This window comes from Dendronephthya gigantea, unplaced genomic scaffold (genome assembly GCF_004324835.1).
Source record: "Dendronephthya gigantea isolate DGI-Jeju-01 unplaced genomic scaffold, DenGig_1.0 000270F, whole genome shotgun sequence".
NCBI classification, from domain to species: Eukaryota; Metazoa; Cnidaria; class Anthozoa; order Malacalcyonacea; family Nephtheidae; genus Dendronephthya; species Dendronephthya gigantea.
The window spans coordinates 1,128-17,964 of NW_021163280.1; the positions used below are offsets into that span (position 1 = coordinate 1,128).

General features: G+C 37.1%; 1 protein-coding gene across 1 annotated transcript; it reads right to left on the bottom strand.

The window, feature by feature from the left end:
• Nucleotides 1–6,832: 6,832 nt before the first annotated feature.
• Nucleotides 6,833–8,937, bottom strand: LOC114541144. Its single transcript, XM_028561131.1, has 3 exons — nucleotides 8,643–8,937; nucleotides 7,610–7,664; nucleotides 6,833–7,143 (listed from the first exon to the last, which is right to left on the bottom strand). Exons 1-3 carry the CDS (start codon nucleotides 8,859–8,861, stop codon nucleotides 6,833–6,835), a joined length of 585 nt encoding a protein of 194 aa, XP_028416932.1. The 5' UTR covers nucleotides 8,862–8,937.
• Between the last annotated feature and the right edge of the window lie 7,900 nt (nucleotides 8,938–16,837).

Consider the following 16,837-nt stretch of genomic DNA (forward strand, 5'->3'; position numbering starts at 1 on the left):
GAAGTGAGACTGGATCATCATGGAAAGTGTGGTATGTATATTACCCCTCAAATTCTAATTTCTCCTATATATTCAGTTATCCAAGGGGTATTCCAAACAATCCTCTGGACTGTATGATATCACGTAATATGATATCAAAGGATTCGTTTGATCGCTTAATCTCCCTCCTTAGAAACTAAGCCAAAGACATGTGCCGTTGCTTGTCCCAAAATTCTGCTTCCTTCAGTATGTGGATTAGATGGCAATACATATCCCAATTACTGCATATTGGAAAAGACTGCTTGTCAATTCAAACAGACTTACACGGTTGCAGGCAAAGGACCTTGCAGTAAGTCAAATTCAAAATAACTAAAGTTTTTTGTTAATTAATTTTTACGCTGCATTGAATTTGAGTAAAAGTATTGGTATATCTTAACTGTAGTAAGTGTACTTCCTAACAATGAAGAAGTTTCTTTGACTGATCATGATGATCCTATGTAGTTTCAGCCTTTCCTATTCCCATAAAATGAAAAATAGGCGTAGTTATTTAATTATTATCAAAAATTTGTGAAACATGGTAGCCCATTTAGGAGTGCATTCAAATAATGCAATTGAGCCAGTCGTATCTTCTAATCCACCTCTTTTGCCGTTAGATATCGGCCCCGTCTCCCGTAATAACTTTCTCCATGCAAATATTTGTTGCGTCATTATGTGGTCATCGTCATTGATGAATGTTTAATTCAACATTGTAGAACCAAAGTGTTCATCGGGTTGCACCAAGGAATACAATTCTCAATGTGGTACAGATGGCAAGACATACTCAAACCCGTGTACCTTTAAACAAGCTGAATGTGAAAGTGACGGGAGGATTCGATTGGCGCATCATGGGGAATGCAAAGTGTAAGTCACTCCCATAATTTAGATATCAATCTAAACTATCGGTCTGTGATTAGTCGAGCAACCTTTGACATATCGCGCTAATCACGTATAAGTGGAATTTTCAAAATTGGAGCGAGCTGAGTTGTTGTTTTTTTGTTAGTGAGAAACAGATGAAGAAATCGGTGATTTAGAAAAAAAGAGATTGCTGTATCTAAAACAACGAAATGAACAAAAAAAGGCTTGAAATTATCTGTGGTAAAAAAGCTTTACAACGGGTGGCCATTTTTATTTCGCATAAAATAGTGTGTTGTTCAAATCATGGTAAATTGTCGAGAAATTTGTTCAGTCTATTTCAGCAAACATCAGTGTAACTTAGGCTTATTGTTATCGCCCAACAAATTTCAAATACAATGTAACTTGGCATTGTAACCCAGTCAATATATGCCAATACCACTTATGCAGCCATGTACTTTCGCTTTCAGTTTCGGTACAATAAAATATTGATCACCTTTATCTTATTCACTATTACATATAGGGCTATGAAGGTATAAAGAACGAAGGGATGCTGATGAGTTTTTTTTAATGTCTAGTTTTGCACAGTGTGTCTTATTTTAATTATCATTGTTCAGAGATTTTTCATGATACTTTATGAAGCCTTTTACTGTGTTAGCTGTTCAACTGTAGCCGGTATTAAAAAATATTATGAATGTCGTAATTTTTGCAAATATTTATTCCAGTCTTTAGCATTGGGCGGTTCATCGTTTAAGTTTTTCACAGGGTATTCAAACAATTACAAATTGAGTCAATTATAAGTCAAAGCCAATCAGAATGTCTAAATTTTTACTACTTCATGTAAAATGGTACATAACGTACCTTTTTACTGGAAGTAGTCAAAATCTACGCATTTTGATAGGGTTACTGAAAATGTGAAGAAACTATCTGATTGGTCTAAAACGAATTTCCCCTTGATGCTTTGGGCCTGTTTATATGGGGCGAGCTATCCCGGCTTGCGTAGTGAAAGCTACATATATCGAATAGATATATATATGACGTAAAGTAGATTTGTCATTAGCCGAAATGCTATGGGGATATCTGATGAATATCTAATATGTGTGATAAATAGATTGTCTGGTGTAATCGCAAGCAGTGGCCCGATTTATACTAAAAACGAATCTTTTGTCTGGACGAACTTAGGCAAGCAAAAGATAGTTATTCTTCTAGCTCGTCTGAGTGTAAACGCAGGCAAACAGACGAATCATCATTCTGTCATCACGAATTATCGGCATAATTCGTCTATTTAGACGAATATCAATGGTAGTTCGTCTTGACACATCATTCGTCGGTTAGTATAAATACGGGGTGGGGTGATAACGAAAAATTAATCATAAGACGACTCTTATGCACCCTTTTTACCTACTAAACACGCGCTGTTTATCTGTTTCATCTTTAACACTTGATAAAAAGTATTCACTTATCTTAATTACTGCATCGTTGGCATGTGAGAAATCTCGTCTGTACTCAATTTCAAGGCATAGGCTTTGAATTTTTGCTACTTTAATGTACTTTCTGACACTGATAATATAATTATTCCGAATTATTTGTATATTTTAAATATTACTCAAAACGGCACGACGGCCCACGACCGGCTGAGGTGTCACCTGATAAGGAATTTTGCCAAAAATTCAAAAATTTTTTTTGAGCTTCTTTGAAAGTCTCTTTGGAGTGTCTTCATTTCAAGCAAGCATTTTTAAGCAAGCAAATTTCAAGCAAGACACCTACCAAGAATAACATGAATCTTTGGTTCCAGGTGTCACATCTTGTACTCAGCCTAATGTGTCGATTGATTCCGTATTTTCTGCTAAGTTCATTGTTAAAGGCATCGGTTGCACACCAAGTTTCAAAGAAACTCTTGCCTTACCCTTTATAACAAACCGATAATGCTCCCTTTGTAGTATGGTTTATAGCACGATAGATTCCCTTGTTGGACTTTGAGCACAAGCAGCTCTGTCCAGACTCACTGAGTCGACGTAAAGATAAAATAAATCAGGATTAAAACCAGAACCAGACAAAGAACCACCGAGACAACCTTGTCTATTCAAATTCAACATGGCGCCATTTTCTCGAGACCGAAACTGAGCTTTCAGGTGAAGACAGCTGTCTTCAGAAACTTCCTGAAAGGATAAGTTTCCCCAACTGCCGTTCACAGTATTACCTGTGACATAAATACACTTCGGGACTACACTGTAACTGTAAGCATTCCAAAAAAAACAAGCAACAGATGCGAAAAAGGGAAACGATGCAAAACTACAATGTAAATAAAATCCCGTTAACATCACACCCAATATAGTGTGCCCCCAAAAGTGCCCTTAACAAAAAAAGAGTTGCTAAAGCTGCACGGTGATTTCCACTATATTACCTTTGCTTCACCATGCACGCGGCAAAAGTTAATACACAACTTGCCCTTTGTTAAATTGTCATGTGAAACAGTCCCCAAATTTTAAGAATAGTAAATACTACTCTAGTGACCTTTATTGAACGGTCACCTCTATTATCAGCGGATGCGGTCAGCCGGTCACCTTTTCCACGGTCCCAAATTCATATTTCATTGCTTTGAAACTTTATTGATCGGTCGAAAATATATACATGGCCAAAAATGCAGGCCGGTAAGCGGTGAATTGTGTGGTCTTTGAGAACCAGCCGGACATGGTCATTTCGCATTTGCCAATGCCTGATTTTCCCTCAATTTTTCGGTTGTTAAAAGATCCATAAAATTGATTATATTTTTCTCTACCTTAACCAAGCATACCTAGATTGGATTTAAAATAATTATATTAGACAACCACTCACAATTAATGTAATTGAATGGCTTGAATACTAATTGGGTATACATGGGGATATGGAGGTCCAAACATGCTGTTAAAAATTATTTGCAGGACGAACAGGATTTGCCATATCATATGATTTTGGAAAGAGGCAGTGTAGCAGCTTTCAGCTTGATTAAGCAAGAACAATAATAGAAACCTTTAGCAAAAAGCGGTTAATATGACGCGGTAACAAGTTCCGATTTGAAGCATGCACTTTGCGTAAATCACCTTTTTCACTCAGTTGGTTTTGTGCATTCGTCACACAGTCGCACTTAAAATTCGTGTCGTAAAGTACAAAACAAAGTAAGTTACTTGTTCAAGACTATTAAATTATTGCCTGTAAAGTATATCCTGCATTTTGTTTCTTCAAACTTTACAATGCGTCGTGACGTAAGCAAAATCGTCATCGTTTTACATAGAGCTTGCGCTGCGGCCGTAAAAGTAAAATAACACTGATTGACGAGTCGTGTTTCGTTAATTCATGATAAAACAAAACCTAAGATGTCCACAGATGAAAATAAGCCAGTTTCAGAATCCATATGAAAAAAGTCGGTGACCTTTAATGATTAAGTTTTTTAAAGAAGAATCCGATATCGCGATAACGATCCAGTTTTTCACCGGACGCCTTAAAAAGAAGAGAAAGTCGAACGAGGAATTAGACAGCAAGCCTAAGGGACGATATGGCATACAAACCAAAGCCGGTAGCTTTGCGTGTGCGACAAAAGGCCAGCGAAACGAGCAGATTTCCTCAAATTTCGGATCGCAAAGACGACAAACGTTTTCGAAATGTCCTTTATGCTCTAAAGGCCACAGTCTGGAGAAATGCCCCGAATTTAAAAGTAAAACCCTCGACGAGAGACGAGACTGCGTGCTTTGATGTTTTGGATGTTTCAAAAAGGGACAGTTGTCATCCGTTTGTCGATCGAGAATGAAGTGCGAAGAATGTGGTAAACTGCATCCCACATCGTTGCATGGTATCAAACCGAAGAAACGTTCCACTAGCAAAGGAAAGGAACCTCCCGTCCAAGACAAGACAAATAACGACGACGATGCATCGCTATCAAACGAGTCTGCAAATTCAGCCAGTATCTGTGGTTCGTCGAACGTTGTCGAAGACAAGGATATTGTTACGGCCATGTTTGTTCCTGTGGCAGTCAGCCACAAAGATCGTCTGGACGTCGAAGTTAACGTCTACGCCTTACTCGACGACGGAAGTGATTCTACCTTTTTAAAGAACCCGGTGCTGAGAGAGCTTGGCGTGAATGGAACTGAAGTATCGTTAAAGCTCAACACCATGCATGGCGAAACCAGTGTTGACTGTTGCGGTGCAGAGAATCGATGGACTGGTGGTACAAAAGCTGGACAGAACTGAGCAACCAATACCTCTTCCAAAGGTTTATTCAAGGGAAGCTATTCCATCGAGAAAAGAACAGGTATCAACGCTCGCATGCAGTAGCAAACAGACGGTTCCGTTTTGAAGTTATAAAGGACGAGATACCGCCTCTGCAAGCAAGTATGGAGATTGGTCTGCTTATTGGCTGTAATTGCCCAAAGGCTTTGAAACCGCAAAAGGTTATTCCCGGTGGTGAAGCCGATCCGTACGCAGTGAAAACACGTCTTGGATGGGGTATAATCGGTTCAACAAACACGAAATGGTCGGCCAGCGATGAGTATTCTAAATGCCACATGATCGCAACCCGTGAAGTCGAAAGCGCAAGGCCGGCGGATAAATTTGTTCTGGACACTCGACCCAAAGAAGTTATTAATCCAAATGACATTTATAGAATGTTTAGCTCGACTTCTCGGAAAGAGAAAGGGAAGAACCAGCGCTATCAAGGGAAGATAGAAGGTTTCTAGAGATTGTAAAAAATGGAATATGTCTCAAGATTGAAAATACGAGATACCTCTTCCGTTTAAAGACCAGACTGCTAAACTTGAATCGATTAAGGCCTCTAAAGAAACGTCTCGGATGGCTGCTATAGCTATATTCATTTTAACGTTGATATGTGCTGATTTAATTGATATTTCGCGTTCGCTGCGCTCAAAATAACTGTTCAGATACAGTACTGTCCAGAAATAATCTAACACTGCGGTTCGGTTGCGGTTAGGTTGCGGTTCGGTCGCGGTTCGGTTGCGGTCGACCGATAGGAACCGCAGTCGACCGCAAGGGGAAAAATACCTTCGCAGTGGCAGTTCGCTCCCGAACGAAATGTTATGGACAGCTGCGAACCACAACACAATAACCAAATCGAAAACATCTTAAGAAATGTCTGTCAGACCGAGGTTTGACCTAGGTTAACCGCGGTTTTCTGCGCAGTACTATACCTCAATATGGGCAAAGTAACCGCGCAACTTCATCTTAGCTCGATCAAAATTTTTGAACGGTCTGTAATTCACAAAATTTCAAAAATCAACATAACGAAATCACGTTTCTCTCCCGCCTAGAACCCATAATCTCCGTCACCCTTGACCTTGATCAAGCACTGTAATTGCTGGGTTCTTTCCACAGAACATCTGTTTCAAAACTTTTTGGTAAAATATTTTTGCATTAGGTTTTTCTACAGGTCCACCACATCTAAAAAACTGGTCACAAGATTTTGGCGTGCTTGTATTCTCTCAGCAAACTGCGCAAGCGCAACTCTTGCTAACAACGAGTAAACTTTAATACCAATAATAAGCAGTATTACAATGAAGAAATATAGAAACAATGTCCATGTATAAAAAAAGACGAAACAAAATCAGTAGGAGCACTAAAAACATGGTTGGTGTGATATCCAATAGGATTTTACCGACCTAATAAGTGTAGATGTAAATGTAGATGTAGTCAACAAATTATAAAAGCTAGTTAAGTATATATGCTATCTCAAGTGGATTTAATTGTGATGGTGTTAATCTGAGTTACCAACAGGGTCAGCTCATCTTATAGTTTGCCCAGCTCAGCCGGAACTCCAAGTGCATGGCATCTTCGCGAGGTCTAACACCAATTACACCATCGTTTCCAACCAAGTTTATGCCACTGTTCAAACCCACTTTTATCAACTGAAAACACCCTATTAGTTTCTACCCCTTTATCTCTCTTGTTATATATCTCTAGTTATTTTGTACTTTAATTAAGTGACAGTATAAGTGATCATCACTTTCTCTCTTCTGAAGTTCGGTATACGTCGCCTGATCATCGTCCACGGGGTCGTAAATATTTGCATTACTAGTTTCTGGTACATTAGAAATATATGCCGGATTTTTTTATCCTCCTTTGTACTATTGCCCGAAGTGTTTTGTAATCTGGATCTACGTTTTTGATAAGCCAAACAAGCAATGATTACGAACGAAGCAATCAGGAGAATGATTAATACAATCATTCCGACAAGATAAGAATTAGAACCAGCGTCGTTTCCCTCTGACTTCGTGCATGAAGCTTGGACTAAAAAACGAAGTAATTTATCATTAAAAAGAACTCGCAGATACATGGCGACCGGGGTTCAAAGATCTGTGAGCTTTTTCCTTTTCTAGGCACCAGCCATGGAGGCGTCACCTCGCGAACTTTCTCTCTTCGAATGTTAACCAATTTTCAACACCAACAAAAATTTACATAAGAAAATTCACGATGTAGTAAATCGATTATTGTAATTTTTTATCGTGATAACAACAATATAACATTAGCTTACGAAAATGAAATTGAAATAACCAATCAGTCTCACACCAAATTTGATTGCCCAAATTCATCTTTAGTAGTTGGATGGAAAACTTTATAGGCTATGTTTGAATGTAGGCTACCGTTACTTAAAATCTATATAATGAAACTTGAAAATGAACAGAAACAAATTATATGGTTTCGTTAAAGGTTACTTGGGATTGCATATGAACATAGCCAATGTGGAGGTATATACCTGGATGACTTGTCGTTTGTGAAACAGGACTCCAGTCAGTCGAGTAATAATCTCCCTGCAGGAATGAGGAGAAGAGGTTTGTAAACAGCCTGAGAGTACAAATTTCAGAATTGTAACAACGAGTCAAGCATGTTTATTTTGTCAGGCAATTACATTTTAGCACGTATCTTTAACTAGCCAAGGGCATTTCTTTAATCCTATAGATCATGTACGCGCAATGTTTGCAAATTTTGAATTTGACAATTTTCCCAGTGTTAATTTGAAACCTTTTGACTTTATTATATAAAACAAATAGATGACTTTGAACCGTTGTCTATTCAGTTATAGATACACGATATGACATCATTTGTGATAAAAACATGAAGTGACACACACTCACTCGCCCCAGTGAGTCGTGGCTACTTTTTGGTTCTTATCACAAATGACGTCATATCATGTATCTATAACTGAATAGACGACGGTTAAATGTTATCTACTTTTTAAATACACCCGCCCCCAATTAAACTTTTTATCTCATGCTTTGTTTTTTCGTTTTCAGTCACTGGGAAATGAACTTTCAAAAAGCGTTCTAATTTCCTCTTTCTCACTAAGCTAATAGGAGTATCTCGACTAAGCTAATAGCTCGCATACCGTGACTACAAAAATGGAAATTTACCCCTTCCCCCATTTAGCTTTTGCCTAAGGTCCAGGATGCCGTAGACTAACGATGCAAATTCATTCGAAAATAATTTATTTCTCTATATAATTATACTGTTTATCCTGAAAATTCTCATCAAAACTTGCAGTAGGAAGTTTTGCCGAAATTTCATTGAGAAAAGTATGTTGAATATTTTAATGTTTAACCTAATTATAATGAACTAGGGACACTTAATTTCTTTCCGATAGAGTCCTTAGAGCAATGTACATTTCACACGTCCTGTGTAATTCTACACCGGCCCACGAATTTCAGTGTCAGAAATAGAAATGTTAACTACCTTCTTAAAAATATGTCTCAGCGGGACAGTCTCACACGCTTTGAACAACACACAAATACCTTGTCATTGATGATAATCCTTTGAAAAATACTGTAACCAGTGCCAGGCTCCAGCGGACCATTAAGATATTCTTTGAAATGCGAAGTATCACTTATTGAATCACTTGTAATTCTGCCATCACCAAGTACAAACATGTTTTCCTTAATATTGTTGGATGAGAATACTGCGGCGATATACGGTTGTGGATTGGTTGAATTTTCAGCTTCGGCAAACATCATTTTATACAACTTTGCTAAACCTTGTGAATGCAAGGTGATCGATCCGCGATATGAACCTTTTACGTACAGTATTTGACCCCGGGTGTTTTTCTCCTCCCACTTCCCTCTCTCGCCGACCACGCTTAATTGATCGAATACTTACTCGAACGTTATTGTAGGAATTTCCAAAGAAAAGTTAAGTGTACTTGGTGTTCCTCCAATTGCTTTTTTCACTGCTCCTATGATAACACATTGACATGTTTGTTAATTAAAAACTGCCGAAGTTGCCTTATGTTTTTAGAACAAGATAGCCTAGATAGCAACGATGCGTCGATAGTTTGAACACGAATATTTAAGTTTTCGCGCCCTCTTTTCAGCATCGCCAGCATCGATAAGTGGGGTGGACATATTCATATATTCATGTTCACAGACCGTTAAAACAATCAATTTGAAAAGAAATGAATAATGTAAAACACGAATATATGAATAAGTCCCCCCCACTTATCAAGCTGGCGACGCCAATGCCTGTTTTCTCTGATCTTTATGGAAACTCTTCGTGGAAACAGAAAACGACAGACAGGGCTCATATGAACATACAACTCCCCAATGGAATCAAATAAGCTATTTGTTCTACTTACGTCCATTCGTTAAAATTCCTTCCTATTGCTGTAGTTACTCCTTCCAGCTTTATTACTGGCCAGAATGGCAAAATAATTATTTGTTACTGGATTCAGATTCCGTACAAGCCACTCTTTTTCACCTGTGATGAATGTCTGAAAGCAACATCCATTCTTTGAATGTGAAACGCACGCAGTATAACTGGTAATGACGCCATTTTGTTTACTTTTCTCCGGAGGATCCCAGACAAGGAGCAACGAAGATGCACTTCTTGATATTGCTTTCATGTTCATTGGAGGACCACTTGGGGCTAAATGTTCAAAACAGCCTATTTGCAGTTTGATTTTATGCAACTGCACTAAATCCTAGTAATTGGCATTCTTCAAGAATGGGGGAGAGCTTGTTTATTCGTATATTCATTTCTGCCCGACTGATTTCTTTTGTAAATGCAAGGCTGGCGGTTTGGGAATGGGTTCAAAGAGAAAATATTTCGTGCGCGTAACATGACAAGGATTTGTACCCTAATTACTTTAACGAAAACAATTTTGCAAAACATTATAAAACGTTCACATAATCGTTGACTTAATTTTAATCTAATGTCATATACTCTATTTAACATCCATGAAGTACATAAAGGTTATATATAATCTAATACAAATACCTTCTTCCGATGTTGAGAACAGAATTATTGCCTTTCTACCGTAGCCATAGTGATTACCAGCAGCAACCGATATTTCATAAGTAGTGAACGGAATAAGATTGTGTATTTCATATATATGTACAGATTTATTTCTGGTGATGTTTAGAATAGGCAAGTTATCTCTCGTGAGAATAATGAAAAATCGAGAAACACGTCGCCTCCATGAACCTCTATCTTTAGGATTTTCAGGATCTAGCCAAGATACTTCGACACTTCGGGACGTGATGTTACTGGCTGTTAAACTTCCAGGTTTGTATGGCAGCACAGCTTCAAAGAAAAGTACGAGATAAACATTCAAATAAGTGAAAAACAAAAAATTTAAGTAGTCCATTTCTGTCCATGGGCAATTTTCTGGCAGTAGGAATTCATAAAGTGCATTAGGAATGATTAGGAATAACTCACCGTATCCACTAGTCTCGACTCTCATGCATGGCTGACCAACATATGCTAGGGGAATAAATCGTAAAGCTCTTGTACCAAAAGAAGGTCCAAGGTGGATAAAATGCCTTGCAGCCTTAACTGCATGATGGTAAGCATTTTTATTTCCTTGAAATATCTACAGAAAAAGAAAAAGGAAAGAAAAGGGAAGAAAAAGGAAACAGGATTGCCTCGACAGACTATATAACATTAACTTATTGTTAGTTACAGTATTATTACTTACCCTGGACCAATACGCTTTCCAGCTGACCAAATCCGAAGTATGATTTAAGTTATACGTGGCGACCCATTTTGGACAAGTGCTGTCACCATAAGTTATCACATGATATAACCTATCTAGCGTATCCAGGTCCACCTGAAGATAATGCTTTGCATCTGAAACAGGAGCACACCAGGAGCTTCCGCTAGATATCCTTGCATCGAAAGGATTGTGACCTTTCACAGAAGCAGAGGCAGAAAATGATGAATCAGGAAATCTTTTTTTATCTGTAGCTAACAATGGAGTGAAGTTGTCCTGGGAGACATAATCTGAAACGGGAAAATAATCTTAGTATTCCATATTTTAATTAACAATTGTATCAGTTGGAGCATTTTGTAGAGCCTTTGGCCCGTTTCAGACGCTGAACATATATTTCGTGGGCCGAAAAAACTGATGAAAATGAACTTAAACAAAGACTTCAGCTTATTAATTAACATTAGGTTTGGCACATGAAAACTTCGACGTCTGAAACAGACCTCTGTGTAATTTTATATTATTCATGACATGCATCTGTTATTGTCCATACATATTTTTTTATTTTTTTTCTAACTCTGTGTAAATTTAAAGTATTCCTCTCACGCGCATAAAAACCACATTCGATGTATGATAGCTCGGAACAGCTCGGCTGATTGGAAGCAACAATCAAACACTGGGATAAATTTTTCACGATCACTACAGGTAAATGTTCCAGAAAAAATAGCATTTTTGGAATCCGCTGGGACAGATACATTAAAAAAGGAATTTAGATCATCGTAACCAAGACTACGGCATAGGATACGCGCATCTGGGTACTTCTTTAAACTCTTCCAGCAAACATCCATTGTTCCACTGTCAGTGTTAATTTGGACAACACCTTTGAAAGGTAGATATGAATGTGATAAGGACACATCATGAACTACAAGGAAAAACAAAATAGAAAATTGGTGAGTATTAAGCCACGTACGGACGGGCAACTTTTCCTTGACAAGGAGCCTTGTTCAAAAGCTAGTCATGCCTGCAAGTGAACTGGTCAAGAAAACTTGTCAAAGGAAAACATGCCCGTCTGTACGGGGATTTATATGGACAATCGCACCTAAAAATACAGATCTTTACTTTAAAACACAGAACAGCTAATGTTAGGAAACGTAAAATACAAAAGTATATATTAAACGACATATATGCAAACCGAAGAGAAATAAATCCTTAAAAATAATCCGATGCTAGAAAAACTTAACACGAATTATAGGACTAGCATGCAGTGCTCCAGCAAAGCCAAAGCAGCAAGGGAAAAAAATAGGCTCACTTAAACTCCAATCAAAGCCGAAACAGATTAAAGTTTGAAAGATGTAGTTGAATTAACAGATACGACAGTTAGAAAATAGAGTACCCAGATTTAGTAGATTCAAAGAAACATATTCTTAGTCTCTTTAATTGTCTTGTTCTTTTAATATGTGGAAAACTACTTGTCTTTTATAATAATTATGTAAAAATAAGAATTTAAGACACATATATTACAGCCTTTCATTTTTGGTTCCGCGGGTCATCGACAAAGGAAAAACTTACTACAAGGTCCTTTGAAGGTTTTCACAGTATCTATACAATGATATTCAAAATAAAGATACGTTTTCAAACCAGGACATCCGCTACTGGAGAAAAATGCTTTATCCACACGTATACTGCACTCATGAAGACCATCACATTGCTTCTTAACGAGACATGTCACATCCAGTTCACAACTGTAATCAATTAAACTCAAACCACAAGTCTTTGTTGCAAGTAATCCACGAAAAGAGGCAATCTTGACCACCATGTACTGATTCCTAGGACAGTTTGCATTATTCACCATACCACCATAACATGTCACGGAACCTTCATTAAGATATAGAATTGTTTCAAGGGCTGTAGATAGACCGCTTCATTTTGGCAAACGACGAGTATATGAATATTAAATGGTGTTTTATATTGAAAACGTCGTCAGATAACATTAAAATCAGGATATCATAGACGGCGGAAGATCGTTAAGTATGGAAGGCAAATATTCATAAATTTATATTCATGTTACCAGACCATAAAAACAATATATTTCAAAATTAACTAATACCCCCCCCCCCCTTTCACTTAACGATGCTCCTCCGTCTGTATAGATACCCTATACATTTTACAGGAAAACAAAGATTTTCCTATCAAAACATTGATCAGTTGAGGTAATATTGCACTAGGTTTGCAAAAGTCGAAAAGTCTTCTTCTTGAAACTAGTGATTTTTAAACCCAAAACGCCCAGACCGAAAATTTGTCACATCCACATGGCTACATCTCGGGACACTAAGATGGCTGAAGTACCATCTGAGGTATCACGTGATGAGGAATTCAAATAATGGTCATATGTATTCACGCCTAACTCTTCAACATTTGTTGATGATTCTTTTTTTGAGCTTGTTTAAAAGTTTCTTTGAAGTTTCTTCATTTCAAGCAAGCATTTTTAACAAAGCAAACTTCTTCAAGCAAGATACCTACCAAGAATAAATCTTTGGTTCCAGGTGTCACATCTTGTACTCAGCCCAATGTGTGGATTGATTCTGTATTTTCTGCTAAATTCATTATTAAAGGCATTGATTGCACACCAGGTTTCAAAGGAGCTCTTACCATGCCCTTTATAATAAACAGATAATGATCCCTTTGTTTTCTGGTTTATAGCACGATATATTCCCTTGTTGGGATTTTGAGCACAAGCAGCTGTGTCCAGGCTTACTGAGTCGACGTAAAGATAAAGCAAATCAAGATGTAAACCAGAACCAGACAAAGACCCACCCGCAAGACAGCCTTGTCTGTTCAAATTCAATATGGCGCCATTTTCTCGAAAACGAAACTGAGCTGTCAGGTGAAGACAGCTGTCGTCAGAAAGTTCCAGAAAGGATAAATTTCCCCAACTGCCGTTTGACTGTATTATACCTGTGTCATTAATACACCTCGGAATTCCACTGTAACCATCCCAAAATCTTACGAAGAAACAAGTCACGCCTACGAAAGAGAAAAACAACGCAATACTACAATGTTCTTCCATGAAGCAATTAAACCTAGCTATATATATAAAATCACGTTCACACCATACCCAATACAGTGTGTCCCAAAAAAGTACTCTTAACAACAAAGAGTGATTTCAATACAGGGGACTATTTTGGGGACACACGGTGTAATTTATAGTATAGTATGGGAAATACAACGGCAACGGCTACCGCAACGTATTCATTAACAAAGGAATTGATTCTGAAAGGCAAGAGAAAAAGTAAATTAAAATATTTAAGCGTTGTAAATTGTCGTGGTTGCTAAAGCTGCACGGTGATTTCCACTATGTGATAGTCTTCCACTGTTAATACAGAACTCATCCCTTGTTGAGTGGTCATGTGACAAAGTCCCAAAATTTTAAGAGTAGGAAATACTATAAAAAAAGGAACTTATAGTTTTTCTTTAGACTGTATCACTATATGAATGCAAATATCTCATGATGCCATGTTCTCGTATTTCTTGTTGACTCCATGATTTAGGTCATCGTTACTTCCTGACAAATTTGTATAAAAGATTGTAGCATGCTTGTAAATAATTAGGTTTGACAATGACTTTGAAATAGAGTCAAAATATCACCTTGAATATTGTGTCTTGTTTTTTAACAGCTCATATCTTGAGTTTACAAGATATTTATTTTGGAGTGTGTTTTCTCTTATATTTAGTAAATACTATTCTAGTGACCTTTATTGAACGCGGTCGCCTCTATTATAAGCGGACTTGGTCAACCGATCACCTTTTCCAGTGTCCCAAATTCATCTTTTCCTTGTTTTGAAAATTTATTACTCGGTCAAAGAGATATGCATGGTAAAACACGGCCAAACGTGGCCAGAAATGCAGGCCGGTATTTAGATCAGTGTCGCTCAATTCGCGAAAGACAATATGGTGATTGTTTTTATTTTATCAACCAACTGCACAATCTATGAGAATATACAATCGAGTTTATTGGTTACGAGTTTATTGGTTGAGAAATTAAAATAAACTCCCTCCTCAACAAATAACAACCGTTATTGGCGTCAATCGAAAGTTAATCGTGGAGGTCCATATTAATATATTCTGCTATGCCTGGCTAATTTATTTTGAAGAAACTTCGCTTTCAAGAGAAATCAGCCGGGCATAACAGAATATATGAATATCATTCCGCCCGTCTTCCACAATTAACGTTCGATTGACGCCAATGACAACCCTATGTCGTTCAAGCTAGAGCTACAAGATATAATTCATCAGTGCGGCTAATTTATCAATAAAAGCTGTTCTTCTAAAATGAAATCCCTAAACCTGAGTGTGCGAGAAATGATGGGTTATTATGGCAGCTCTCCACCTACGTGTTTTGACCCGCGAAAAATTTCATATGCTTCAAATTTTTATTATTTAATACATGTGTCAACAAATGCATACAAAAGTATGCGGAAAACTAAGTTCTTTCGATTTATGATGGTTGCCATGGCAACCATGATGATCATTATGATGATCTTGATCATAATTAGCATATTACTCATCATAAATGATGGTTGCTATGGCAACAATGATGCTCATTATGATGATTTTGCTCATAATTAACATATTACTCATAATAAATTATGGTTGCTATGGCAACCATGATGATCATTATGATGATTTTGATCATAATTAGCATATTAATCAAAATAAATGATGGTTGCCATGGCAACTAAGATGATCATTATGATGATCTTGATCATAATTACCATATTAATCATAATAAATTATAGTTGCCATGGCAACCATGATGCTCATTATGATGATTTTAATCATAATTATCATATAATTCATGATAAATGATGGTTGCTATGGCAACTATGATGATCATTATGATGATATTGATCATAATTAGCATATTATTCATAATAAATGATGGTTGCCATGGCAATTAAGATGATCATTGTGATGATCTTGATCATAATTACCATAATAATCATAATAAATCATTATTTTTCGAAAAACTTTCTCATTGATCAGCATTAACGAAATTTATATGTCACACTCGATGAGTATGAGTGTGAGTGAGCTTTTTGAATACAGGCGTTAGACATTCACTTGCGTATGAAAAACGCGTAAGTGGCAAGCAGCCCTTATATTTCGACTATTTAACTTAAAGATTCGGCTTTCTAGGAAAACCGCGAAGATGAATGAAAAGACTAACTGGAAAAAGAATAGTTGATTGAATTGTGACTGTATATTAAATATGTTTCTTAGCATGCAATCTTCCGTTTGACGTACAACGTGAAGCTGAAGCTCTCTATTTTTATCAGCAGATAGAATGTACAGAGGGAACTGTAAACTCTTTCTAAAAGATCTCAGTTAACCCTACAGACGAACAGAGCGCTCGTTTTATTCTTAGCCCGGGATATAGTTCATGCAATATTAAAAATCTAACCGGTTATTTGTCAAGTACATTAGAGAGCTTCGCAGATAATTCATGTTAAAGTTGATATAGAAAGATGACATGTCAGTTATACAAATCGGGGCTATTAAAGCGCGTCTGACACAGAATATAGTAAAAACTATGTCCACCAAACTAAAGCAATGGGTAGAAAAGTCGTTCTTTTGGTAATTAATACGCGGGGTAAACAAAAAACGAAACATTTACAAATTATATCAACGTGTGGTTATAAATACAATTGTAGTCCTATCCTGCATGCGGCCATTGTTAATACTACTATTTATATTATGTATTTACCTTGCAGATACAGGCAAACAACAAATAATGTAACAAACTGAAAACACCTTGAAAACATCTTCTTTATTTAACAAGGAAGTAATTCCAGCGATAAATTTATAACTCGTAAACCGGAAGAAGGCCAATCAAATCAAATTTGATATTGAATATTCATACAGATTGCACGAGGTATAAGAATTTCAGTTTTGATCATGAAACGAAAGAAGAAGAATAAATTCTCAATGTTTATTGACATTCAATTGTTC

Bases quoted from the DNA above. Each gene is read 5' to 3' on its own strand.
- LOC114541144 (XM_028561131.1), bottom strand. From the start codon at position 8,861: ATGATGTTTGCCGAAGCTGAAAATTCAACCAATCCACAACCGTATATC. The intron at 7,665-8,642 runs GTATTTGTGTGT...TCATTCCTGCAG, and splicing joins GGATTATCATCAATGACAAG to GGAGATTATTACTCGACTGA. The intron at 7,144-7,609 runs GTATATACCTCC...TTCGTTTTTTAG, and splicing joins ACAAACGACAAGTCATCCAG to TCCAAGCTTCATGCACGAAG.